This window comes from Equus przewalskii, chromosome 28 (assembly GCF_037783145.1).
Source record: "Equus przewalskii isolate Varuska chromosome 28, EquPr2, whole genome shotgun sequence".
Classification (NCBI taxonomy): domain Eukaryota; kingdom Metazoa; phylum Chordata; class Mammalia; order Perissodactyla; family Equidae; genus Equus; species Equus przewalskii.
Genome location: NC_091858.1, coordinates 1,560,902 through 1,587,628, shown reverse-complemented (window position 1 = coordinate 1,587,628; position 26,727 = coordinate 1,560,902). Strand labels below are relative to the sequence as shown.

General features: G+C 46.9%; 1 protein-coding gene across 22 annotated transcripts in view; it reads left to right on the top strand.

The window, feature by feature from the left end:
* CSGALNACT1 (chondroitin sulfate N-acetylgalactosaminyltransferase 1) overlaps positions 1–26,258 on the top strand; it is a 330,736-nt gene extending 304,478 nt beyond the window's left edge. For 17 of the 22 annotated variants that reach the window (XM_070598636.1, XM_070598638.1, XM_070598639.1 and 14 more), the window contains 4 exons: positions 12,113–12,291; positions 13,194–13,288; positions 21,604–21,685; positions 24,294–26,258. In XM_070598636.1, the coding sequence (XP_070454737.1) occupies positions 12,113–12,291; positions 13,194–13,288; positions 21,604–21,685; positions 24,294–24,583 (646 nt within the window). In that variant the 3' untranslated portion in view covers positions 24,584–26,258. The remainder of the gene's footprint in view (positions 1–12,112; positions 12,292–13,193; positions 13,289–21,603; positions 21,686–24,293) is intronic. The other 5 variants (XM_070598654.1, XM_070598652.1, XM_070598650.1 and 2 more) reach the window with 2 other exon arrangements.
* Positions 26,259–26,727: the final 469 nt, after the last annotated feature.

Below are 26,727 nucleotides of genomic sequence, written 5' to 3'. Positions count from 1 at the left end.
CAATTCTGGCAAATGCAAGTCAATTACAGAAATTAAATCTCCAGTAGAAAGAGTAGCTTTCTCAGGTCATCGTAACCTCTATCAGAATGATTATATATAATTAGGAGGAGTCCCCATGCCCCAGACTGATTAAGTGAAAGAAAGGAACTGAATGAGAAGCTCAATAGTTCCCTCAGTCAGTAACACAATTCAGTAAGAAAAGAAGAAGAAAGAATGATAAGTAATTGTGTGCCCTTTTGGAGCTGTGCACTCTGATTCATAATCGGAAATTACATAGTACGGAATGCAGTGCCCTCATTGGGCCATGAAAAATGATTGTTCCTGACTAGCCATTACTTTAGGCATGTCGCTAAATAGTGCATTTCTTTGTATGGCTAAATTAAATATTTCAAACCAAATTGCATCTTATTTTCCTCAGCTCTCTTTTTTTATGTTATTTGTGTATTTATCATCTTCTTAAAAGCTTGAGTTTACACCTGTCCTTGGGAATCTGTTGGTTGGAGACTTGTTTTTTTTTTTTTTTTAAGATTGGCACCTGAGCTAACAACTGTTGCCAATCTTCTTCTTTTTTTTTTTTTTTTCTGCTTTATCTTCCCAAACCCCCCTGTACATAGTTGTATATCTTAGTTGCAGGTCCTTCTAGTTGTGGGATGTGGGACGCCACCTCAACGTAGCCTGACGAGCAGTGCCATGTCCGCGCCCAGGATCTGAACCCTGGGCCGCCGCAGCGGAGCGTGCGAACTTAACCACTCGGCCACGGAGCCGGCCCCTGGAGACTCTTTCTGATGTGGGAGGTGTGCTTACGATGTGTGGGGTCGTCTCCAGTGCCCACCTGAGGGAAGAAGGAGGTATCTTAGGCCAGTGCCATCCAACAGTAACAGATCTCAGATGCACCTCAGTGTTTTCCATTTATTTATTTAAGTTTTTTTGTTTTTATTTGAAACAGCATTTTTAAAATTGAGGTAGCAATGGTTTATAACATTATATAGATTCAGCTGTATGTCATTATAATACGACTTCTATATATACTACATTGTGTTCACCACCATTCGTCATAAAAATGTCCCCCTTTACCCGTTCTGCCCTTCCCAAACCTCCTTCCTCTCTGATAACCACCAATCTGCTCTCTGTATCTGTGTGTTTATTTTTTATCTTCAACATATGAGTGAAATCATATGGTATTTGTCTTTCTCCATATGACTTATTTCGCTTACCACAATACCCTCAAGTTCCATCCATGTTGTCACAGATGGAAAGATTTCATCTTTTTTTATGGATGAGTAGTATTCCGTTGTGTATATACACCACATCTTTATCCATTCATTTGTTTGATGGGCACTTAGGTTGTTTCCAAGTCTTGGCCATTGTAAATAATGCTGCAGTGAACATAGGGGTGCATATATCTTTTTTAATTAGTATTTTTGTATTTTTTGGGTAAATACTCAGAAATGAATAGCCAGATCATATGGTATTCTGTTCTTCATTTTGGGAGGAATATTTATACTGTTTTCCATAGTGGTTGCACCAATTTACATTCCCACCAGCAGTGTATGAGAGTTTCCTTTTCTCTTCATCTTCTCCAACACTTGTTATTTCTTGTCTTTTTAATAATAGCCATTTTGATGGGCATGAAGTGATGTCTCATTGTGGCTTTGATTTGCATTTCCCTAATAATCAGTGATGTTAAACATTTTTCATGTGCCTGTTGGCCATCTGTATATTTTTTTTGGAAAAATGTCTGTTTAGCTTCTCTGCCCATTTAAAAAAATTTTTTATCTTTTTGTGAGGAAGATTGGCCCTGAGCTAACATCCATGCCAGTCTTCCTCTACTTTTTGTATGTGGACTGCCACCACAGCATGGCTTGGTGAGCAGTGTGTAGGTCCACGGCTGGGATCTGAACTTGCAAACCCCAAGCCACCAAAGCGGAGCACACGAACTTAACCACTATGCCACCAGGCTGACCCCTCTTTGCCCATTTTTTAGGCAGGTGGTTTGTTTTTTTGTTGTTGAGGTGTATGAGGTCTTTATAAATTTTGGATATTAACCCCTTAGCAGATATGTGGTTTGCAAACATGTTCTCCCAATTGTTAGGTTGCCTTTTTGTTTTGTTGATGGTTTCCTTGGCTGTGCAAAAGCTTTTTAGTTTGATGTAGTCCCATTGATTTATTTTTTGCCTTTGTTGCCCTTGCCTGAGGAGACATCTTCAAAAAGATGCTGCAAAGGCTGTTGTCAAAGAGTGTACTACCTATGTTTTGTTCTAGGAGTTTTATGATTTCAGGTCTTACATTCAAGTCTTTAATCCATTTTGAGTTAATTTTTGTGTATGGTGTAAGATAATGGTCTACTATCATTCTTTTCCACGTGGCTGTCCAGTTTTCCCAGCATCATTTATTGAAGAGACTTTCCTTTCTCCATTATATGTTCTTGGTTCCTTTGTTGAAAATTTGTTGTCTATATATGTAGGGGTTTATTTCTGGTCTCTCACTTTTGTTCCATTGATTTGTGTGTCTATTTTTCTGCCAATATCATGCTGTTTTGATTACTATAGCTTTGTAGTATACTTTGAAGTCAGGGATCTCTCCAGTTTTGTTCTTTTTTTCTCAGGATTCCTTTGGCTATTTGGGGTCTTTTGTTGTTCCATATAAATTTTAGGGTTCTTTGTTCTATTTCCATGAAAATGTCATTGGGATTTTGATAAGAATTGCTCTGAATCTGTAGATTGCTTAGGTAATATGGAAATTTTAACTTCCTTTCCAATCTGGGTTGCTTTTGTTTCTTTTTCCTGCCTAATTGCTCTGGATAGGACTTCCAATACTATGTTGAATAAGAGTGGCAAGAGTGGGCATCCTTGTTTTGTTCCTGTTCTTATAGGGATAACTTTTAGTTTTCACCATTGAGTATGATGTTAAGTGTGGGTTTGTCATATATGACCTTTATTATGTTGAGGTACTTTCCTTCTGTACCCATTTTATTGAGAGTTTTTGTCATAAATGGATGCTGAATCTTGTCAAATAATTTCTCTGCATCTATTCTTCATTTTGTTAATCTGGTGTATCACATTGATTGATTTGTGAATGTTGAACCATCCTTGCATATCTGGAATAAAACCCATTTGATCGTGTGGTGTATGACCCTTTTAATGTATTATTGTATTCAGTTGGTTAATATTTTGTTAAGGAATTTTGCATCTATATTCATCAGCAATATTGGCCTGTAATTTTCTTTTTTTGTGTTGTCCTTGTCTTCTTTTGGCATCAGGGTAACGTTGGCCTTGTTAAATGACTTAGGAAACATCCCCTTCTCTTTAGTTTCTTGGGAGAGTTTGAGAAGGATAGATATTAAATCTTTTTTTTGAATGTTTGGTAAAATTCACCAGAGAAGCTGTCTGGTGCTGAACTTTTGTTTTTTAGGGGGGTCTTTAATTATTGTTTCAATCTCCTTACTGGTGATCAGGTTATTGAGATTCACTATTTCTTCTTAATTCAGTTTTGGAAGGTTGTATGATTCTAAGAACTTATCTATTTCTTCTAAGTTATTCTATTTGTTGGTGTATAGCTTTTCATAGTATTCTCTTATAATTTTGTATTTCTGTGGTACCCATTGTAAGTTCTCCACTTTTGTTTCTGATTTTATTTACTTGAGCCTTCTTTTTTTCTTAGTGAATCTAACTAAAGGTTTGTCGATTTGTTTATTGTTTCAAAGAACCAGCTCTTAGTTTCATTAATACTTTGTTATTTTTCAGTCTGTATTTCATTTATTTCTACTCTAATTTTTATTATTTCCTTCCCTCTACTAACTTTGGGCTTCATTTGTTTTTCTTTTTTCTAGTTCCTTTAGGTGTAATGTTAGATTATTTGAGATTTTTCTTGTTTGTTGAGGTAGACCTGTATTGCTATAAACTTCCCACTTATGGGATGCACTTTTGCTGCATCCCATAGATTTTGGTATGTTGTGTTTTTGCTTTTATTTGTCTCCAGGTATTTTTTTATTTATCCTTTGATTTCTTTGTTGATCCAGTAGTTGTTCTGTAGCATGTTCTTTGGTCTCCACATATTTTTCACTTTTCCAGCTTTCTTCTTGTAGTTGATTTCTAGTTTGATACCATTGTGGTCAGAAAAGATGCTTGATATGATTTCAGTCTTCTTAAGTTTGTTGCAACTTGTTTTGTTTCCCAACGTATGGTCTGTCCCTGAGAATGTTCCATGTGCACTTGAGAAGAATGTGTTTTCTGCTACTTTTGGATGGAATGTTCTATGTATATCTATTAAGTCCGTGTAGTCTAACATGTCATTTAAGGTTGATGTTTGCTAGTTGACTTTCTGTCTGGATGATCTATCCATTGATGTAAAAGGGTATTTAAGTTCTCTGCTATTATTGTGTTGCTGTCAATTTCTTTCTTTATGTCTGTTAATAATTGCTTTATATATTTTGGTGCTCCTATGTTAGGTGCATATATATTAATAAATGTTATGTCTTCTTGATGAATTGTTCTTTTTATCATTATATAATGTCTATCTTTGTCTCTTTTTATTTTTTATTTTTTTGGCTTGAATTCTGTTTTGTCTGCTACAAGTATGGTTACACCTGCTTTTTTTGGTTGCCATCTGCTTGGAGTATCATATTCCATCCCTTCACTTTGAGCCTGTGTTTGTCTTTAGAGCTGAGATATATGCTCATGCAGGCGGCTTATTGTTGAGTCTTGGTTTTTTAATCCTTCTTTTGATTCGTGAATTCAATCCACATACATTTAGGGTGTTCATTGATAAAAAGAGGACTTAATCCTGCCATTTTATCTTTTGTTTTCTGGTTGTTCTGTATGTCCGTTATTTCTTTTTCCTCATGTTTCTGTCTGTCATTTCAGTTTAGTTGTTTTCTGTGATTTTTTTCCCTCAGTTTCCTCTTTTTCTTATGTTTTGTGCCTCTGCTCTGAATTTTTGTTTTGTGGTTATCATGTGGTTTGTATAAAAAATCTTATAGATAAGATAATCTTCTTTCAGTTGATAGCACCTTATCTTCATTTGCCTATGCAGGTTCTGTCCTTTTCCTCTTACTCTTTTATGTTTTTATTGTCACAAATTATCCCTTTTTTTTTTTAAAGATTTTATTTTTTCCTTTTTCTCCCCAAAGCCCCCCAGTACATAGTTGTATATTTCTCGTTGTGGGTTCTTCTAGTTGTGGTACGTGGGACGCTGCCTCAGCGTGGTCTGACGAGCAGTGCCATGTCCGCGCCCAGGATTCGAACCAACGAAACACTGGGACGCCTGCAGCGGAGCGCGCGAACTTAACCACTCGGCCACGGGGCCAGCCCCCAAATTATCCCTTTTTATATTGTGAGTTTGTTACCAAATTGAAGTGGTTTTAGTTATTTTCAATGCTCCCTTTCCCTTTAAACTTTGTTTTAATTATTTGCCAGCCTATACCGATATAGAGTTGCAATGTTCTGATTCTGTCTTTTATCACCTTGCTCAAAGTTTTGTATCCCTTTGCCTTTTTGTTTCATTTAAGAGAGCTCCTTTCAACATTTCTGGTAAGGCTGGTCTAGTGGTGATGAACTCCCTCAGGTTTTGTTTGTCTGGGAAAGCCTTTGCCTCTCTTTCGTATCTGAGGATAACTTTTCTGGATAGAGTATTCTTGCCTGACTGTTTCTTATCTCTCAATATTTTGAATATATCATTCCATTCTCTTCTGGCCTGTAGAGTTTCTGCTGAGTAATCTGCTGATAGCCTAATGGGGGGGTACCTTGGGTGTTACTGTTTTTTCCCCTGGCTGCCTTTAGTATTCTTTTGTTGTCATTGATGTTTGACAGTTTTATTATCATGTGTCTTGGAGAAGGTCTTTTTTGGCATTGAGACAAGTGAGTGTTCTATTAGCTTCATGGATTTGTATATCCAGTTCCTTCCCCAGGTTTGGGAAGTTCTCAGCTATTATTTCTTTAAAAAACTCTCTGCTCCCTTCTTTCTCCCTACTCCTTCTAGGATACCCATTATCCTTATATTGCCCTTTCTAATGGGGTTGGATAATTCTCCTACAATTTTCCATTTTTAACAAAGTTTTAGTTCTCTCTTCTCTTCTACCTGCATCATTTTTAGGTTTCTATCTTCAAGCTCACTAATCTGTCTTCCATATGGTCTGCTCCATTTCCAATGCTTTCTAGCACATTCTTTGTCTCATTTGTTGAGTTCTTTAGCTCCAGAATTTCTGTTTGGTTCTTTTGTAGCATTTCAATCTCTTTGGTAAAGTATGCCTTCTGTTCATTAATTTTATTGCTGTGCTGATTGAATCGCCTTTCTTAGTTTTCTTGTAGCTCATTGAGTTTCTAAATGACAGCCATTTTGAATCCTTTGTCAATTAGAACACAATCTTCCATGGCTTTGTGTTTGGTTTCTGGAGTATTGTTATTTTTTTGTGTGATGCCATGTTGCCATGGCTTTTCACAGTTCTTGATGAGTTGTTCCTCTGCCAGCGCATTGTCATGGTGAACACTTTTATTATTTAGGTATAGCTTTGTTTGTTTTGATTCTAACTATTCAAGTAATTGGAGGTTAGAGGCCTTTCTCTTGTTTTTCAGTCAGTGGCACCATAGCACCAGTTTTTGGGTTCTCTTACCTGAGCTGCCTCTGGCTATATTTGAGGGTTGGCCCTCTACCCTCCACCACCTCTATTAGGGTGTTGCCAGTAATACTCTCATCATCCCCACTGGTGCTTTGCTGTTGCCGGTGTTGCTGTGATCACTGGCTTCACCACTGGGGTCACAGAGATGGCTGATGCCTCCACCAAATCTGGAATCGCCTGGGTCAGAAGCACTGCTGCTGTGGTGAGGGGGGAGGGAGGGAAGCAAGGGGAGGGAGCCAGGTTTGCAGGCGCCACCTCCACTGTCACCTGTTTCCTTGTGCCTGCAGGCACTGCTGTGGTGGTGGGGGGAGTGGATGGAGAGGGAGCCAGGTTTGTGGGGACCACCTCCACTGTCACCTGTTTCCTTATGGCCGTAGTTGGGAGGCTGGGGTCGTGTGTGTGCCTCTGCTGCTGCTACCAGACTCTGACCTCTGTGATCATGGACAGAGGCCCAGGATCACACTCCACCTCCACTGATGCTCTGTTCCCTGGGGCCACAGGCACCACCGTAGCCGAGAGGCTGGAGTTGTGCATGCATCTCTGCTGCTGCCCACCAGGTTCTCTGGGGCTGGGGGTGGCTGGCTCAGCTGCTGTGGCCAAGGGGCCAGGATCCTGGGCGCTGCCTCCACTGTTCCCCAGGTTGCTGCCTCTCTGTCCTCCACTTCGCTCACCTTTGTATGTACTGATGTGTGAATCTCTCTGGCATTGTGGTATGTTGGGGAAAATAGCCTTGGTTGAGTTATGGGTGTTTTACTGGCTGTAGATTTAAAGGGATTATCTCATGCCACCGTGAGGATGATGTCTGAGTCATCTCTTGATTCATCCAGTGTTTACTGATCATCCACTGTGTCCCTGTGTGGACCACTTACTGCACGGTGCCGGATAATCTCTGAAGATAGAAAATAAAGTCATCGTTTCCTGTCCTCCAAGGGTGTAGAGCCTGCCTGGGCATTAAGTACATGTCTCTACAAGCAAAGGCCCAAGGTGACTGGGCACAGGAGGATAGAGGCAGGACTGGGCCAATGCCCGGGAGCCCAGAGAAGGCACTTCAGGTTGCAGCAGAGCATGAGAGGTGGTGACATTTGACATGGGCCATGAAGATTGAGAGATATCTTTTAAAATTTTTTGGTGAGGAAGATTGGCCCTGAGCTAACATCTGTTCCAATCTTCCTCTTTTTCTTGAGGCAGATTGTCACTGAGCTAACATCTGTTCCAGTCTTCCTCTGTTTTATGTGGGATGCTTGATGAGTGGTGCTAGGTCCACACTCAGGATCTGAACGTGCAAACCCTTGACCAGCGAAGCAGGGTGCATGAACTTAACCATTATGCCACTGGGCTTGCCCCAAGACTGAGTGAGATTTTCACTGGAGTGGATGGAGAAAGCATATTCCAGGAAGGGACCACCAAGCAAAGAGAGGAGGCCCCAGCCATGACTGCACCATCAGTGACTATCTTCTGGCTGGTCACTCTGGGGAAGGGGATGGAGAGGACAAAACTGGCTCCCCGCCTGTCACCTCTGTGGTCTGTATTGGGGTTGTGCCTCCTGGTCGTGTTGTGCACATTCCCAAACCCACAACTGCTAGACGCTGTTGGTGCAGGTTAGTGTTTTGCATTGAAATGTGTCCTTGTTTTTCGGTAGCTTCACTGCCTCTTAATATACTGTTTCAGACACTGTTGCATCCCCCTGCCCCACGAGCAGCATTTCTGGGATATTTTGCAGATATGGGATGTTTTGAGGGAAGAGGCCTGGCCATCCCACAGAAGTCAATTTCTCTTCATCCTTTTGCATCCTGTATTCTGGAACTGGTGCAGTGAGTTTGAGATGAAAGGACACATCCCACTTCCAGGCCCAGAAGTTTGACAGTGTATTATCTCTGTTCTGGAGAAGAGGGCAAGTGAAGTTGTTCTGATAATTTTCTGGTGTTTCCAGCTCAGCCCTCTGTCTTAGCAGAGAACACTTGTTAATTATCAGAGGCTCCTCCTCACAGCAAGAGAGGAGAAGGAGAGGTTCCTCCAGATACTCATTAATCATAAGACATGCTGGGGTTGGGTGGTCAGGAGGAAGGGTAGTACCGTTATCCATCTGCAGACAGACTCATAGCTGAGCAAAATGACCTGGTGGCCGCACTGGGAACCACAGATGGATGACAAAGTTAGCCCTGGGTTCTCCAGTGCCTGTGACTGGCTCATGGTGTTCCTGGGCCAGCGATGATTCTCTTCCCACCCTGCCTCCGTGTGCGCTCATGTCCAGCCTCCTAATCAGGCCTTCAGTGCAGAGCCATCCCCTGTGCATGCCGCCAGGTCAGTAGTAACGACCCGTGTCTCCTGCTGGCGGTGTTGGCAGGGTGGATGAGGAGGCCAGGCAGAGCCAGGTTGGGTAGGGTTCTCTGCAGGCATGGGGAGATGCGGAATAGAGGCTGCTGGTGCCACGTGTGCACTGGCCCTAGTGGGACAGAGGGGCTGCTGTGTGGACAGTGAGTGGACAGAGCTGAGTGTCACATCCTTCAGCTTTCTGGATGGCCTATGACACGCTGGAGCGTGGGTTGAAAGGCATATTCAGATTGAGTTGTGCCCCAGCTGTAGCATGGATGTCTCGTCCCTGTAGAGAGGCTGGAGGAAGAGCGAGGGAGCAGGTGGCCTCTTGCATTAGGCCCTGTGGAGCCCCAGGCTCCGTTTTCCTGAATTCTCGTTCTCTGGAGGGAACACACTGAAGCATAGAGGCTGATATTCTCCCAGATGAAGGTCACCTCACACACTGGGCACCGTGTTCTCCCACCCCTTGTCCCAGTGACTATTCCTGCAGGTGAGGCCGGCCCCTCTCCCCAGCCCTGCTGCGGCGGAGTGGAGAAGAACAGCTCTAGCCAGGGCTTGGGAATTTGGGGATGGAAAAAACTAGATTAACTGATGCATTGGGAAAACGTGTACACCAAATTACCGCCCTCCCTCTGAATTTGTAGTGCTCAGCTGTCCCTCTACCTGTCACTCAGCGCTGATCGCCCACAGGCTTGTCGTATCTGTGGCACTGTTAACCTCCGTTTCTAACGCTGCCTTGTATTCTCGTTTAAGTATGCAATGTGACGTAACTTTTGTCAATATTTGATATCTCTACACAAAAGGACTGTAGGCTGTTCAAAGAGGAAAATCCTTTGGTTCCTTTAACACAGCATATTAAAGAATGCACTCCTCTTCCCTTGGCGAAAGCTGCTTGTTATTGTTCAAATGTAAAGCACTGGTATATTCGAACGCTCTAATGATAGATCCTGGGAAACCTCTGGGAGGAGGCTCCTGAAGGATGAGTCAGATGCAACCTGAATGAGGAAGGTCTTGCTTGTTCATGCGGTTCGGGCATGCCAGTCCTCACTGCTCTGCAGACCAGCTGATGGATATCCCCGTAGTCTGGAGGGGTCCCAGAGAAGGTGAGGGCTGAGACACGCGAGGAACGAGACATGCTGGTGGCTGTGAGAAAAAGGCCCAGGATAGTGGAAACGTCCTGCGAGTCCTGGCTGGAGACTCTCTTAGAGGAACAGGTGAAAATGCAGGCATCTCCCAAGGATACAACTTTCCTACAAACTGATCAAATAGGGCAGGGAGAAGTTGGCTGAGCTTGACTGATAGCAACTGGGGCTGTAGAAACCTCTAGAAGGTCTGAACATGACTGGAAGGGCCTCAGTGCACCTGAATATGTTTGGAGACAGGGAGGCAGCACCATCCTTCACTAGGGCCAGACCAGTCCTGAAAAGGCGTTGAAGCACCCCTTCAGTGCCACTCCCAGAAAACAGGAGCTGGCGACACCCACCCGGAGAAAAGAGGGAAGATACAGTTCTGAAAGAGGAGGAGAACCCCTCAGATGGAGAGCAGTGCTGAGCTGAATGCAGAATCACAGGAAAATAGCGTTTTAGAGTATAAAGGGGCCTTTGAGCTCTGCGGACTTCGCAGTGCGGAAACTGAGACCACAGAGGTGAAGTGACTTGCCCCCCATAATTTAGAGGCAGAGCTAGGATTGGAATCCTGCCTCTGTTCACACGTTTATTCACAGGCATCTCTGAGCACTAGGAGGGGCCAGACCCTGTTCTAGGCCCTGGGTCCATGTTTCCTGACTCACACACAGGGCTCCTCCAGTCCTTAGGCCTCCTGCCTGGATCTAAGTTGGAAAAGCACATCTGGCATCGGGCTCAGACAAGGTTGAGCCCGCAGATTCCCACGATAAAGTACCAAGCTCACTCCACATCCTAAGGAAGCTGATGGGTCAAGGAAGGGGCAGTGGGTGAGACTACGAGGGCCCAGGACAGCTCAGCATTTGAGTCGTCTCTGACTCTGTCTTTGTGTGACCTTTATTTGATGGTTACTTGGAATACAAACTTTAAAAGATGGAAATCAGTTTTGTACTTTTTTGAATACATGGGGAGTAGAGAGAAGCTGGGAGATGGGGAGAGGCGGGTGGGGGAGGGCTCACAGCGTGGAGGAGACGAAGCCGTTCTGAGCAGAAGGGTGGTTTCAGTAGGAAAAGGGGCATTTGCCAAATGCCTGGCCCCTGCACGAGTGGAATTGGGAGCTGCAATAGGACTAAAAGTGGGTCTCTAGTTCCGTCTGGCACAAGACAATCCCTGTGCCACCAGGTACTGAATGAATTCCTGGAACTTTTGCTCGAGACACACCCCATTTCAGAAGGTTGTGCTGCTCCTGGGAAGGAATAGCCAAATGAAGAAACTTCTTGGCTTCATGACCACAGGCCAGGACTCCTACCTGTGCTGGTAACGGCAATAGCCGATGCTTCCAGAACGCGTTATCCTCTGGGCAGCGTTTATCCACCTGACGCCTCTAGGAGACAGTGAAGAAAGGTGTTATTACTCTATTCCACAGAGGAGGCCGCCGAGCTTCCGGGAGGTTGATGTGCTGGCCCAGGTCACAGCGTTCATCTGCAGGAGAGCCAGGCCGGGCGAGTCCTAGTCTTCCGAATCCAAGTCTGACATTTTCCCTACGTGCTCTCCTGCTTTACCCGTGGGTGGGGAAGGAATGCAGGTTTAAATCTGTTTGGCAAGAGCATCACGCCTGGCCCCTGGAGTGAGAACAGACGAGAAGATGCTGCGCAGGGCATTCCCCTGTGGTTTTCTTCCTGGCCCAGTGGTTTCATTTGGCAGCTCAGGATGCATGGAGATTTTCCTGGGTTCTGTTGACCTGGTCTTCACTGGGTCAAGTTTTCTCCATCAGAAAATATATTCATTAATCATGACAGTACAGTTTTTAATATGGGGAAATTACTCGAGAAAGAAGAAATAAATTGGTAAATGAATTTTAAAACCTTCACTAGGTGTCCTGGTGCCTCTAATCCTGGTGAGCTCCCAGTGAGTCTGGGTGGCTCCTGGCTGGTGGGTAATCTCCATGCTCTCAGGCTCCAAAGAACTGAGGCAAGACCCGCTGGGCCTGGGGCACGTCTTCCCCAGGGCTCCATTGGCCAGAGAGGCGTGGGCACGTGGGTGACTGTCTGCTCCTCCCTTCTAGAGCCGCCAACTTCAGGAACTTTACCTTCATCCCGCTGAGTGGAGAATTTTCTCGGGGAAAGGGCCTTGATGTTGGAGCCCGCTTCTGGAAGGGAAGCAACGTCCTGCTCTTTTTCTGTGACGTTGACATCTACTTCACCTCGGAATTCCTCAATACGTGCAGGCTGAATACACAGCCAGGTAGGGTTGTGCAGGCGGCCCCTCACGCCCTTGGGGCGGCAGCTCTCCCCTGCGCGCGTATCACCTCCTCACTGTTCACTGGTGTCCTGCTTCTGAGTCAGCATATTTTACCCCAGTGACAGAGGAAAGGAAAAGCATCAGGTCTGATTTCTCCTTTGGGGTCACAGTGTGGCCTGTCAGCCTCCATAGTTCTGGATACTTTGTCCAAGTTCTTGTTTTTACGTTTTCGATTTTCATCTGGGTGGTGGGCTTCGGTGAACGTGCACGGGAGAGAGTGTGGTGGGAGGATGTGGACCTGGAAAACCTTCCTGAGACTAAAAGGAAAGGAGCAGCTATGGGCAGTTACCAAGGGAGGAAGGGATCTGAGCAGAAATAATCCACAATGTGAAAATTATTTTCATAGAGTTTGACTCATAGGCAAGGCTGATAACTACTGGAATGGCCATGTCAGTGGTTAAAATAATTGAAACTCTTCTGTGTAAATTGTAAAGAGCAACTTCCCTGGGCTCCCCAAGTCTACTCCTGCTGTGCAAAGTCACCCCGGCCCCTCTGGCAACTGGTCAGACTGCCCCACGAGCCAGCAAGTAAAGGAGTGACATCTGGCCGGGCAGGGGGCCCCAGGATCCTCTTTCACTCCCACTCCCGCTGGCTGACGCCCAGGGCCAGAGCCACTGACTCTCAGTGTTGGAGATATCACTCGTGTGCCAGCAGGTCAGAAATGTTTACGAGTCTGTCCGCCTGATGAGCTGGTGCACATGTCTAAGATCTGTTTTAGAGTTGAGTGAAGGGAAAAGGAAAAATGGATGCAAACATCTGGGGTGGTTCAGAGGGATGAAAATAAATGAGCAAACCTAATAGTTTCTTGTGTTGCTTTCAGCGAATGTTTGTTTTCTGGTTTGCAGGGAAGAAGGTGTTTTACCCGGTCCTCTTCAGTCAGTACAATCCCGGCCTCGTCTATGGCCGTCATGATGCAGTGCCGCCTTTAGAGCAGCAGCTGGTAAGTGATTGCCTGCAGGTGCCTTTGTGGGGCTGTTTCACATCTGTCATTACAGGGGCGCCTGGCCACGAGGAAAGATGAGTGGGAATCTGTGGCTGGAGTCCTGGAGTAATTTTTAAGTTTGGAGACATTCTGGCCTTTACTCCCAGTGCCCTGCTGATTAAAAGTGCTTGCAGTATTTAAATATGGAAAATAAATAGGAACAGTGCCTTCCAGAAAGGTAATTTCACACCTTCATAGTTTTCTTCTATGGTTTTTGGAAACTAGTATTATTGCTTTATGGATGCAGCACATTTTCTCCTTATTATTACAAAATCCTACAAGGTAAGAAAAGGTGAGATTTATGTTCCCATTTGACAGAGGGAAAACAGAAGTCAGAAAGGGATGGCCCACCCCAGGGCGCACGGTGAGTGAGTGATTGGGGGAGCAAGGCCTGGATCCAGCGCCCTTCCCCTCACGCCACCATTCCCACATAGCACAGTGCCTTGGGGTGGATGTTAGCATCAGAGGTGTCAACAGCAAGGTGGCTTTCAAAGGAATATTGGAGGGACTTCTCTGCTGAGATCTTGGCTGCATAGGTGATGGATGGTGGAACCACACAGCCACCAAGGATCTCTCTTAGCAGAGATGTCTCCGTGGGTGGTGGTGGCAGTTAGCCCATTCAACAGAGAAGCAGTGCAGGCACCAGGAGGATGAGGTAAAGGCAGAAGAAGGTTTCTGCTGCACATAGGCCTACCCCTCCCGGACAGAGTGTCCCGGTGTTGTGGTCACCCCCAAGTTGGGCTGCGATTTTCCCTGTAGAGAGATCAGCTGGGTGTCTAGCTCAGGCTGAATCTCGGGGGGCGTCTGACCTGGGGAATGTCCGGTCTTCATTGCCGTGGGCAGATCTGGCTCCTGGTGAGGGAAAGCCATGTTTTTCTCTGCCGAGCACCTCTTAGGGTGGAGAGAGGAAACGTGCCAGGCAAACGTGCTGATGTGAGAGGACCGACTCTCATGCTTCTGTGCAATGGCAGAGGAACTGATTTTCACTGAAAATTGGCGTTCTCTGAAATTCTTTTGGAGGACTCATTCTTGTGTTTAAGCTTCCGGAAGTAGCAAACCCTGTTTTCTCAGCCCCATCCTGTGCCCCATTCCAGTTAACCTCTGGCGGCTGATGTAATGATCTTTTCCAGAAAGTTTTGGCTTGGGTTCCTTCAGGTTGGACAAGGTTCATTCCTCACCCATGTCCTAAACTGGTTTCACTTTGGGTCCAAGCCATACAGTACAGTAAATGATAGAGTTCTCTCTTCCCCGTGAAGTATACCCCAGATATATTGCGTGTCTGTTTATGTACTGTGTATGTATGTGTGTATATATATCTGCTTTTACATAAACACAGTAAGAGTTTTTCACCCCCCAAGAACCAATTTTTATCTACTTTGAGGCCGTATCATCCCCACTGAGACAGAAAAACGTCTTGTTTCCTTTCCATAGGAGTTCTAAGCTTCTAATAGGGTTTGAGGGGGAAATGGGATAAAGGATTTGTTTTCTTTCAACCAATCAGAGTAAAAGTTCCTTTGGTTTTAAATAAAGTACTGCTTTACATTTGACATCAAATGTAATTAATGTTTCAACTTCCAACTCTTAAAGACCCTATTTGCTTGCAAGGAATTCTTTTCACAATTTTAAAGTTTTATCCTTTTATTACCATTCCAGCAGGGAAACTAGAGGGACGGGCGTGGGGCAGCCAGTCTCTCCGATGCTCAGAATTAGCAGTCGAGCCAGAAACAGGACTCAGGTTGCTGTGTCCACAGCTGAATTATCCTGCAACCTTCGACATTTACTTCTAAAGCCAGCTTAGACCTTTCCTAGAGCACATACATCTGATATTTTCGGGTTCAGTATTCATGACTCTACAGTACAGAGAAACACAGCAGTTGTCTTTGAGATGAAGGGCTCTCCATCCAGAAAAGTATTGATTATGCTCTTTACTGGCTGAGCATTTCTTGAGCGCTTGCTGCCTGCAGAGAACTAGTCTGGGCGTGAGTGGAGGAGTCAGAAACACTGACACGGCCTCGTCCCTTCAGAGGTGATTCACCAGGTCCTTTCGCTCCCTCTCTTTTTCATAGACTTGTCCAAGATCACACGGCCAGCTAACAGCAGAGCTCATGCAAAAACCATGATTTCTTTGCTCTAGTACAGTGGAAATAGATTCGCTTGGGATCGAGGGTGAGAGCTAAAATATAAGGGAAATGTCCTGACAAAAATTCCGAAGGAGAACATCAAACTACAGAAATTAAATATAATGGAGATAGAATGTGTAGGTGCTGCGAAGGTAGAAAATAAAAAGTAATGATTGGAGATGGGTAAATTAGGAAAGACTTCCTACCTTGGGTCCATCTGGGCTCAGTCTTGAAGATACGGTCTGTATATATTAATAGCTTCTTGATGGCCTTGCCTGGATTGCATCAGAATCAAGGGTGAAGGGAGAACCCAGCTCCGGATGTAGTGTTACAGCGCGCACTTGCTTAGGCAAACGCGAGACAGCCTTTTCCAGCAGCCCTGCAAGTACCACCTTGGTAGTCAACATGCCAGCTGTTGCTTCTCCTGGCTATTGCCACTGTCATTTGATAACTGTTTTTTTCTGGCAAGGATTTGCTCTGAGCTAACATCTGTTGCTAATCTTCCCCCCTCTCTCTCTTTTTCTCCTCCCCAAAGCCCCAGTACATAGTTGCATATTCTAGTTGTAAGTCCTTCTAGTTCTTGCATGTGAGCCCTCTACAGCATGGCTACTGGCAGATGAGTGGTGTGGTTCTGTGACTGGGAACCCAACTTGGGCTGCCGAAGCGGAGCGCGTCAAACTTTAACTTCTAGGCCATCAGGGCTGGCTCTGGTAACATTTTGCCTGCAGACAAAAGCTAGAAACCAAATTTATGATTTTTTTTTTTTATTCAGACTACTTATTTCTTTACTTCTGAGTACAGACCATTAGTAACAGTAATAAGTGAAATGACGAAATATTTTTACTAATATTTAATTTTTTGAATTTTAAACTTGAGATGAAACTTGCTGATGCTTTAATGGAGAAACAGCTCTCCGAGAAAGGAATGACTCTAATTTAAATCATTATTAACCTCAGACATCCCCCTTTCCTGTAAACCAGGAAAAGCCTTGACAGTTCCTGCTGAGGCCACCGCTGGAACCTCTTGTCACTGCTGTCTGCAGACTCCTTTGCTCCCCTGTATGCCAGGCTTTCCTTCACCTTCTGCAGAGATACACTTCCAAAACACACATTAATTCCATGTTTTAAAATCTTTTACAGCAGAAAGCCAGTGGTGTGCTGGCAAATGCTTAACAGCCTACTCTCTGAAAGGGAAAACAAGGTCCTGACTCTCAGCATTTGCCATGTTCTGTGGTGTCAGTGCTCCCACTGTGGCCGATTTCAGGCTACCAGTGTGATGTCACTGGGTGCAGAGTTGGGAGAGACTTGTACAATCCTGGTGCGCTGGTCCCGCCTGCTCCAGCACAGCACTGCCAGCCCTGATCCCTTCTGGGGATTAACTGCCCTCCACAGACTGGCTCAAACTGATTACAGAAAAAATATTTGCAAACCCCAGCACCTGGTGCATGGTAACAGCTCAACAGACAGGCAGGCCAGCCCCTCTGCCAGGTGAGAACGCCTGCCCAGCATCTCCTCGTGCTGTCCCCCTGCCTCAGGGCCGTCTCCTACCATTTCTACTGCCCGACACCTCAGTCGGCTGTGCGGTCCTGCTCGTCATTTAAATCTGGTGACTTGTGCCCCTCTGCGCAGTGTGAGAATGGTGTGCTCGCTCATGTCCTCCCCTGCTCTGACTGCACCCTTACCTCTCTAACCCCCTCCAGAAAGTATGTTACCACTGACGTGCATTTCACTTTAAGCTTCCAAAAATTGCTGACTGGGCATAGTCCGTCCTTTCAGTCTGCTTTTATTTATTCTAGAAGCAGACAGTCAGTGAGTACCAAAAGCAATATTACCAGATGCCGTCTACGCAGCCTTTTGTAAGCCAGCACTGTGCCCGCGTTGTCTCCTGTGATGCTCAGTAAAGTGGAGAGGCATTCTGCTCATTTCTCAGGTGAGAAACCTGAAGCTCAGGGGCATAAGTCACTTCCTCAGACTCTGCAGCTGCTAAGAGGCAGGGTCAGGAGGTCAAGTGCCACCTCATGCAATGGGGACTGGGCTGAGGATGCCCAGGGGCAGGGGACACCTTCTTTGGCCTCCTAGTGCTTCCAGGAGGAAAGGGTCTAGCTTTAGATTACCGATTCCTAGAACAGAGGACGATTCCTTGTCCAGCATGATACCCTGCAGAAGACACTTCATTTTTTTAATGCAGATACTGATAAAAGATTTGTAGAAAAATGTGGGTTAGTATAAATCTTGGAGGAGGGGGCATTTGAGTCCATTCTTAAACCAATTCTTTTAAAGCCGTGCCTCTAGAATACTTTATTTCTCAAGAAATGGAAACTGTCACAGCAGTCCTGGTGTTGGCTGGGCTCAGCCACAACCGGCTGAGTGATCTTGGGCAAATCCTTCTACCTCCATACCACGAGGCACGTGCATACGACATGCAGTCCCCCGGAATCCTGTGCGGTGTGGTCACTGAACCCTCAGAGCCCAAATAGTAAGGAATGTGCAGTATGGGGCCAAGGGGCTCCCATCCCAGCCACAGAAGCCCCTGAAGCCCAGGGTGTCTGCCGCTCACCGTCAGGACTGGCCGCCTGGTTGGCATGGCTCAGTGTGCAGTGAAGATGCAGGGCCCTTGTTCAGAAGTGGTTAAGAATTTCGAGGCAGCAACAGCAGAGCATTAGACCAGGCACGAAGCCTTCTCAGTGAGGGCCCGGGGCCTGCATGGGTTGCAGACCCCCGGCATTTCTGATGAATGTGAGGCTCGTCAAACACAATGTCGGTTATTGGGAGACTCTTTTGATTTAGAGGAGATGTTCTGCCTGAGTGCTTGTTATTTATTTTATTTTGGGGCCCAATTGCTTTGTGGGCAGTAGTCCAAGCAGCACTGTTAACCCAGACGGTCCCTGCCTGCTTCCCCAGCTCCCTTGCAGCTGTGTGGCGGCCTTCCCGCGTCTTTGGGAGAGACGCTGGTTCGTGCTTTGCGTTTCGGTCCTCACCCCTGTCACGTGCGTTGCCCAGAGAGCTGCAGTTCTGGAAACTTCCTGTAGCAGAGCAGGCTTGACACTGTCCTTTTGTGGTGTATTCATGCTCTGCAGTGTCTGCTGAGATCTAAGGTGGGCAGAGAAGGGAGCTGCAGCGAGTTGAGAGGACGCCAACCCTTGAAAGACATTTTTAAAAATGAGGATAGCACTTGAAAGCAGATGCATGAAGTCCAGGACTGGAGGGGGCGGTGTTTTCTTTTAAAGTGTACTCTTTATCTTGGGGCTTCTTCCTCCTCAGCTGTAGTAGACATCATTGGTGTGTGTCTTTTCAATGCATGAGCAGAACAATGGCGCTCCTTACGCCTGGGGATAAGGTGCTAAGAGGTTAAGCCCTCCGTGTTAGACCCCAGGAGCCACGCACTTCTGAGTTTCCACACTGGAGTTCCTGGGCCTTCGCTGAACCACTCGGTGACGAGAATTCCCTACTTGAACCACATCCACTTCCACTGGCTTGGAGCTAGGTCTCTGCCCTAGGTCTGCTCCCCATTCATTCACTGGAGAAGTGTTTATTGAGTGCCTGCTGTGTACCGGACAGTGATCCATGAACCACACCAAGGCCCTGAGCTCGTGTTCCCCAGTGTTGGTGGGTGAAGGCAGTCAGCAAACAGAGAAACAACTGCTCAAGAGGAGAATTCAGACAGCCTGGTTTATAGAGAAAATAAACCAGGTGACGGAACAGAGAGTGACATGATGCCGGGACTGACACTGTCTGGGAGGGTCAGGAGGACCACTCTGAGCAAGAACCCGGTGGTGAGCAGAGAAGGGTGGCCCGGGCAGGGGTACTGCGCGTGTCCCTCCTTAGAGGCCTGCGAGCTGCTGCTTTGGAGGGGCAGAGTCTAAGGGCCTGCATATCAGGAGCCAGGAGATGCATGAGCCAGGCAGGGCCAGTTCACGCAGGGCCTCTGCAGGCTGGAAGTTTCCTTGTGGATTTTATTCTAATTGCATTAGGGAGAATGCAGGTAAAACCGCTGCCTGGTTTTCCATGGGAACATGCTGTGAGCGGCTGTGTGCTGGAGAGCGCTCCCTCCCAGCCAGGCTGCTTGTTGAGGGCACTGCTCCAGTGAGCTGCTCGGCACCACTGTGGTCGTGGAGCCTCTGAGGAGCGCCTTCCTTACCCTGTTGTACGCTGTGGGTGCGGCGAGGTCAGCTTCCACCAAGGCTGAATGTCTGGGTCTTTAGGTGGTGGCTTTTTGTGGCTTGCCAACTTTAAAGCCAATGCTAAGTGTTTGTATAGCAATTCCCCAGCTCACAAATCACTTTGTCTGTCACTTTATCCCCAGGCCATTCTTCACCTTGTTCAACCTCACTGGGCGCTCCGTCCACTCAGCCCGGGTCCCGGGACGGCTGCCTCTGACAGTCCCTCTTGTCTTCCTTCCCAAGCCGTGGCCTACTGTTTCTCCTGTTTGGAGCTTTCTCTTTTAGATTCCATGTAGACCTCAGCCAAATATTCAAAGTTTGGATACTGCCAGTTTCCTTTGACTCCATTTTTATCCCGAAGCTTAGAGGACTTGTCGAGTCCTGGCCAGTGGGAAGGATGTTATGCCATTAGCTGCAACAGAAGCAGTGTACCTGGTATGACTGCGATGCAGAAACCATTTTTAAAAAATGACTCAGTGGAAATTTTTCCAGACTTGCCTGCCCTGCAAAATCTCTCTGGTTGATACTAATGAAATTATTTTGTCACTTGGGAGATGTTGTGTAACAGCCCTTTATTCTGGAGAAGAATTGAGAGCGTCTGCTGGGGCCAGTGCTAACCGACACAGTCTCTCTGGGTCTGACTTCCCTGAGGCGGTCCTGATGGGGTGAACAGGAGTGCAGGTGATATCCACGTGCAGGTTGTCATAAAAGTCAGGTGGCTTCATAGGTTCCAGAGTGGAAGAAATTTTAAGTTCATCAACCCTCCTGCAAACCATTTGTGGAGTATTCCGTAGCCTGTGGTATAGATGAAGAGAGGCTCGAGGAAGGTAGAATAGCAGGAATAGGATAAATGTCTGGATGTTGGAGCTGGAAGAGACCTTAGGGGTGAGTTCGCTCAACCTCTTCATTTATAGGAAAGGGAATAGAGGCTCAAAGAAGTGAGGGGCCTGCCTGAGGCAAACAAGCCAGCAGTGGGCAAGTGGGGCCAGGGCACTGCTGCCCCTCCCCAGCACGCCCTGTTTCTGACCAGCGGGAATGGAGCCAGCCGCCCCAGAGGGAAAAGGCAGAAACCCCAGTGGGTGGGGGCCTGCTGCAGCCTCCTGTCCCCTGGCCCAGGGAGGGCACTTCTCACTTAAGCATCTGTGTTAACTACAAGAAGGAATCATGAAAAATAACTAGTGAGATCTCAAAACCATTCCCAGAATTACCTCAGCCAAAAATATATAAACAATGTTTTTTAAGTCTTGCTGCTTCAGCAAATATATTGGAAATTTACTTGCTGCAAGTGAGAGACTGAGCAGGGCCAGGTCTGGCCGTTGAAAGACAGCGACGGCTGGGACGGCCCCTCGTAGCCCCCAGCCTGGCACTGCTGCATATGCTTTGTGGGGCTGTTTGGTTTTAACGTCGTTTGAAGATGAATGGACAGAGTCTTTCTTCAGAACCTGAACCCTTCGTGCCCTTTCCTCAGCGAGCGGGAGTTAGCAGGGCCGGAGCGCCACACTGAAGTCTCGGGTTTTCTTTTTATTCCCTGAGGGAGTCCTTTTTGTGCGCTGTGCCAGGGCGGCTGAATTCCGACTTGTTCTCCATCCCTTTTCTCAACTTCCTGAGCCCTTTGCTGGCTCCCTGCCTGGCCCTGTGTGAGGGGCCAAGGCCTCCGTCTCTTGCTGGCGCTGGTGGCGGGCCAGACACGTAGGTGGCTTTTCCATGGCGCTGCTCAAAAACTTGCTCTCCCGGTCTGTGTGTGTGTGTGTGTGTGTGTTCATGCCTACACCCTAGAAACATTCCAGCCAGAGGTGCCAAAACCAGCAGGCCCCCCAGGACTGGTGAGCTTGCCGTAGGCCTGACTGTCTGAGAGGAGCACAGGGTGTGGCTGTCTCTCCGCCCTGGGACAGACGGGCTGCCTGTTTAACGTGGCTCCTGCGAGTGTGTGAATACTCTCATTTATTTTTATGCACTCTGTCCTTCCCCCTCCAATGACAGTGCTCTCCCTGCAGGTCATAAAGAAGGAGACTGGGTTTTGGAGAGACTTTGGATTTGGGATGACATGCCAGTATCGCTCAGACTTCATCAACATAGGTGAGAGAAATCGACTTGCAGGAAGCCTGCATCTCTGCTGCCACCCAGAGGCCACCGGCCTGCACCGGCCTGAGGGTGTCACTCAGGTTCCCAGGAGTCAGTGGCAAAGGTGGTGTGCCATTTCCTAAGGAAAGGCCTTTCCTCCTGTCGTGGACTTCGGGGCTGGACCAAGAGGGGCTGGGGGAGTGCGGTACTTTATCCCTGTCGGCTCCCAGGCACCTCTTAGTCTCCCCAGTAGGGCGCAGCATCCGAGGGAAAAGGCAGACTGCTGCAGGAAGGCGGCCCCGAAGCGAGGCCCCCGTGCCCCATGTGGCTGGGCTCCGGCCCCTGCGCCCCGTCACGGAGAATGTCCTGGGCCTCCCAGTGAGAGGAGCCGTGAAAAAAACAAGGGCCACGTGGGAAATTTTGTCAAATCACATGCCAGAAAAGATCCACATTTCTCTCTGCTGAACCTTCTAGAATTCCAGATGTCACTTCAAGCCCTGAGTGAGTGTGAAGTCACTCTCAACATGCACACACACATGCACACACATGCATGCACACACACACATGTCCCCAGAGCAGAGAGAGGAAAGGCCCTTAGGTTGCCGATGAGGAGGCCAAGTCTCTTAGAGGCAAAGGGACCTCAGAGCAAGTGAGGGGCATAGTCAGGGTGAGAACAGAGCATCCCCTGCCCCACTTGGAAATACCACCACCTCCTCCTCATGGTGCTTACTCATGTGCCTCTGAAGGGAATGGGATGGATTGCACATGGCTAGGGTATAAATGAACAGGCCATAAACCTGGATCTTGGGCCCAGGGGCTCAGGGTGGACCCCGAGCCAGGATGGAGTCAGGAAGGCCCTGTCCTCATGCGTTGTGGAGAGTCCATCCCCACAGCCTCCCTTGCTCTCTCCTAGTCTACTCCCCTCGGGCCCAAGGCCTAAAGCTTTTTCTTGTAAGATCAGTGAGTCAGTCTGAGTAGCCCCAGCTTTCTTTTGTCCAGAGGTGAGGTGGGCTGTAGGACTCCAGAATCCTCACAGAAGTCACCAGGTTAAAAAGAAAAACGACCAAACACCTTGAAGTCTAAGCCCACAGCAGCAGCAGAGCGCCTGGGTGCCGGCCTCGAGTGGGGATGCTCTCAGACACCCAGAACTAACTGGTGTGATGTCTCTAAGAAACAGTTCTGAATGATCCTGTGCCCATCAAACTTCCAAAAATGACACATTTTTCAAATTTTCTAAAGGAGATTTCCATTTCAAGAACCTCTTGTTTCCTTGCTCTATGTACAAGGGAAGATAATTTTATGATAATGTATGTTTATCAAATTTGGATTTATAATATGTAGGATTTCCTAAAGATGGAGCATAGTTCTAATTGAGAAATGTGGGAATGGAGCTGGGAAGGGCACTCTTCCTCCAGAAGCAATTGCCATGAGCTTGGAATCTTTGGGTCACATCCGGACCCCATTCTTTGCAATCTTGATGTATTTGCAGGCGTCTTACTTGCACACCTATATTTAATAAGTTGCAGTGATACCGATGATAGTAATAATAACAGCTAAGCACGCGCTGCCCCTTACATCACTGTCTCATTTGGTTATAGCACCTACTTCATTTCAGGATAAAGAAACCGAAACTCAAGAGAAGCGAAGTGGCAGCTTATGGGAGAGCCAAGACTCAAATTCCAGACCCTGACTCAGAATTGTATACCTTTCTTTGCCTGGGGCTGTCATTCACTCGTATACCTGACCCAGGGTGAGGGCTTGTGGGTTTCCCTGTGCATGAGCTCCCCTTTCCACCCCAGTGATGGCCTGGATCAGAGCAGTGCCACCTGATGGCTGCACGATGATGCTGAGAATCACGTCACTGTTTCTTGTAAGAGTCGAATAAACCTCCTGGGTGAGAAAGGCACAATGACAGAGGCCAGTGCTGCTTTGGTTGTCTTTGAAACTTGGTGGGCTTTTAGGCTGAGAACAGATATGGGGCATCTCAGTTTGCAAAGGCGAGACTTTAGGGGCCCATTGTTCACTTTGTGAAGGAGTCCGTGCTAGGAAGAAACAAGTTTCCAAGTAGAACTTCAGAACTGAGTGTGAGGCCAGCCCCTGTACACCAACTCATCTCTCCAGCCTGTGGGAGACACACAGCTTTTGGGGAACACCTTAGTCTATGAAAGGAAGAGTGCTTTGGGGGGACGTGAGTTTTTTCTCACTGATATCCTGTTTCATCTTTCACACTGCAAGCCCCTGGTTTATTCTCTGCTGTGGCAGGACGAGGCCACCATCGAACAGAAACACAAGAATTTTCATGGAGAGGTTTCAAGGTGCAAAGTGGGGATGTTGGTGCAGCTCCTGATCGAGGCGAGGGCCATTCCTACCCTGCTGGGAGCTCTGGAGGGCAGCAAATGCTGGGCATTGTCTGCAGTCTGATCTCAAGGAGTGGGTGCTGGCTTCCAGGAAGGTCCTCTCGGTGGGGATTTCCGAGTTCCCTGACCCAGATGGACGCTCATAATTTGGAGGGGGAGTGAAACACTTCCGCCCTAAATGCTGCTTCTCCTCCTGCGCAGTTCTGTGCGGGCAGGTCGGGAGGGGCCTGCGCAGCGCGACTCAGCGGTGTGTTCTCTCCTGACAGGTGGCTTTGACTTGGACATCAAAGGCTGGGGCGGAGAGGACGTGCACCTTTACCGCAAGTATCTGCACAGCAATCTGATCGTGGTGCGCACGCCTGTGCGGGGACTCTTCCACCTCTGGCACGAGAAGCGCTGTGTGGATGAGCTGAGCCCCGAGCAGTACAAGATGTGCATGCAGTCCAAGGCCATGAACGAGGCGTCGCACGGGCAGCTGGGGATGCTGGTCTTCAGGCACGAGATAGAGGCTCACCTCCGCAAACAGAAACAGAAGACAAACAGCAAGAAAACATGAACTCCCGGGGACAGATTTGGGGAGATGCTTATTTTTTTTTCCTTTTGCAATTACCAAATGAGTGACTGCAACAAGGAAAAGATTTCTATAAAGGGCACAAACGAGAATTCACAGGTTAGTCAGAGAGACGAGGGGGAGCCACTCCTCTCTGCCCGTTTAGCTTCCTGCGGCGGGAAATCAAGATCTCCCGCCACACCTGCGGAAGTAGCCCAGGTGCCGGGCGGCGTCCGACAGAGGCAGGAGGACTTGAGTGGCTGGCCTGATGGCCTGGAGGTTTTGATTGTGTTTCCAGCAAAGTGAGATATGTCGTTTTCTGTGCTCATTGAAATAGTCATGAATTAAGACCAGTTTTGTAAAAAGTTGATTAGAATGGAAGGTGAGTACATTTCTCCCCACACGGTGACTACCGCAGTTGGGCTCTAGCCGGTGGCAGTGCTGGAATATCAGAAGGCGGGCGAGGAAACTTTGAAATCCGAAGATATGCCCCTCGCCGTTCTCGTGAGTATATTAAGTGAAACCAGTGGACTGAAAAAGGAAAGAAACCGTAACGATTGTGTCATTTCCCCCCCAAGATTAACCAAAAATAATCTGCTCATCTTTTTGGTTGTAGTTTTAACCATCTCCATTTGTTTTGTTAGTTTTATTTAAAAATGCACTTTTTTTGCTTGTGAGTTATATTCTGCTTATTTAATTGCCGATTTGCAAGCCTTACTAAGAGCACAAATTAGCATACATTTTTATATTATTTAAGAAGATACTTTTAGATGCATTATGAGAACTTTCAGTTCAGAGAGTGAGATTGATACCCATGTGCAAGGACATGCCAGCGCTCATCCTGGCAGGCACTGACTGTCCGACCTTCCAGTGTATGGAAGGCGGGGCGGGGCCGCCGGCGGGTCAAGACCTACGGAGACTTCATCTGAAGAGTCCTTCTGAAGAGGAGCAACTGAACACTGGAGGGAACAAAAAAATACACTTTTTACCTTAACAGAAAAGAAAACTCGTTCAGACTGGTGATAACCGTGATTTATTCAAAAGTCAGAAAAACACATTTCCTCCTCAGGAGAACTGGGGACTACTTTCTTACCTGTTTAAATAAACCAAAGTACGCTGTGTGAACCAAACAATCTCTTTTCAAAGCAGGGTGCTCTTCCTGGCTTCTACCTTCTGTGAAAGGACGTGCAGAAAAATGTCTTTGTGAAAGACCCCTCCATGCCGGAGCCGAGGAGCGTGGACACGTTGCTGCGTGTTCACTCACCCTGCTCTCGGTCTCGGGGAAAGTCACTTAATTATTTTTTAAATTAAGCACTTCTATTCAGTCACCAAGATGCTTCTGAAAATTGCATTTGATTACAGTTTCCAACTATTTTTTAAAAATAAATACAGTTAACATTGAGTGCTTTCTACATTCATGTGAAAATTGTGTATTTATTAGCCGGCACCAGCTGCATGAGCTAATTCTCTCTCTCATACCTGTCTTCTGTTTGCCACAGTCAACTCATTGTTTAGAGGCCTCGAGAACATTCAAGCTGTTGGTGTGTGAAAAAAAAAAAAAAAGGCACTGTATTGGTTTGTACTGTTGGTTCATAAAATTTAATTAAAACACAGGACGTGAATGGAAGGTGGCATTGGACAGCTAATAAAATATGATTTGTGGATATGATTTCTTCCTGGAGTAGGAATGCCAAATCTTTAGTTTTTGGAAAACGGTATTTTGTGCGTAGACCAGGCTTTCTCAGCTTTGGCAGTACGGGCATTTGGGTTAGATCCTTCTTTGTTGTGGGGCCGTCCTGTGCGCTGTAGGATGTTTAGCAGCATCCCTGGCTCCCACCCAGAGGCCCAGAGCATCCTCCACCCAGGTCGACAACAAGCATGTCTCCAGTCATTGCCAAAGGTTCCCCAGGGGCAAAGCCACCTCTGGTTGAGAACCACGGGTCTAGAGGGAGCAGAGAACCATAACGGAAAACCTGGCCATACTCCATTTTACTTGTCCTTTTCAAATGAGAAGAAACTGAGCAACGATTTCCAAGGCCCTTTGACTCTCACCGTTTTCCATACTGTCACCTACAGTGGTGATACTAGACATTCAGGGCGCACATCTGCCCGTCTCTCCAGTGGTTCAGATGGCTTGGTGGGTCTGCCCT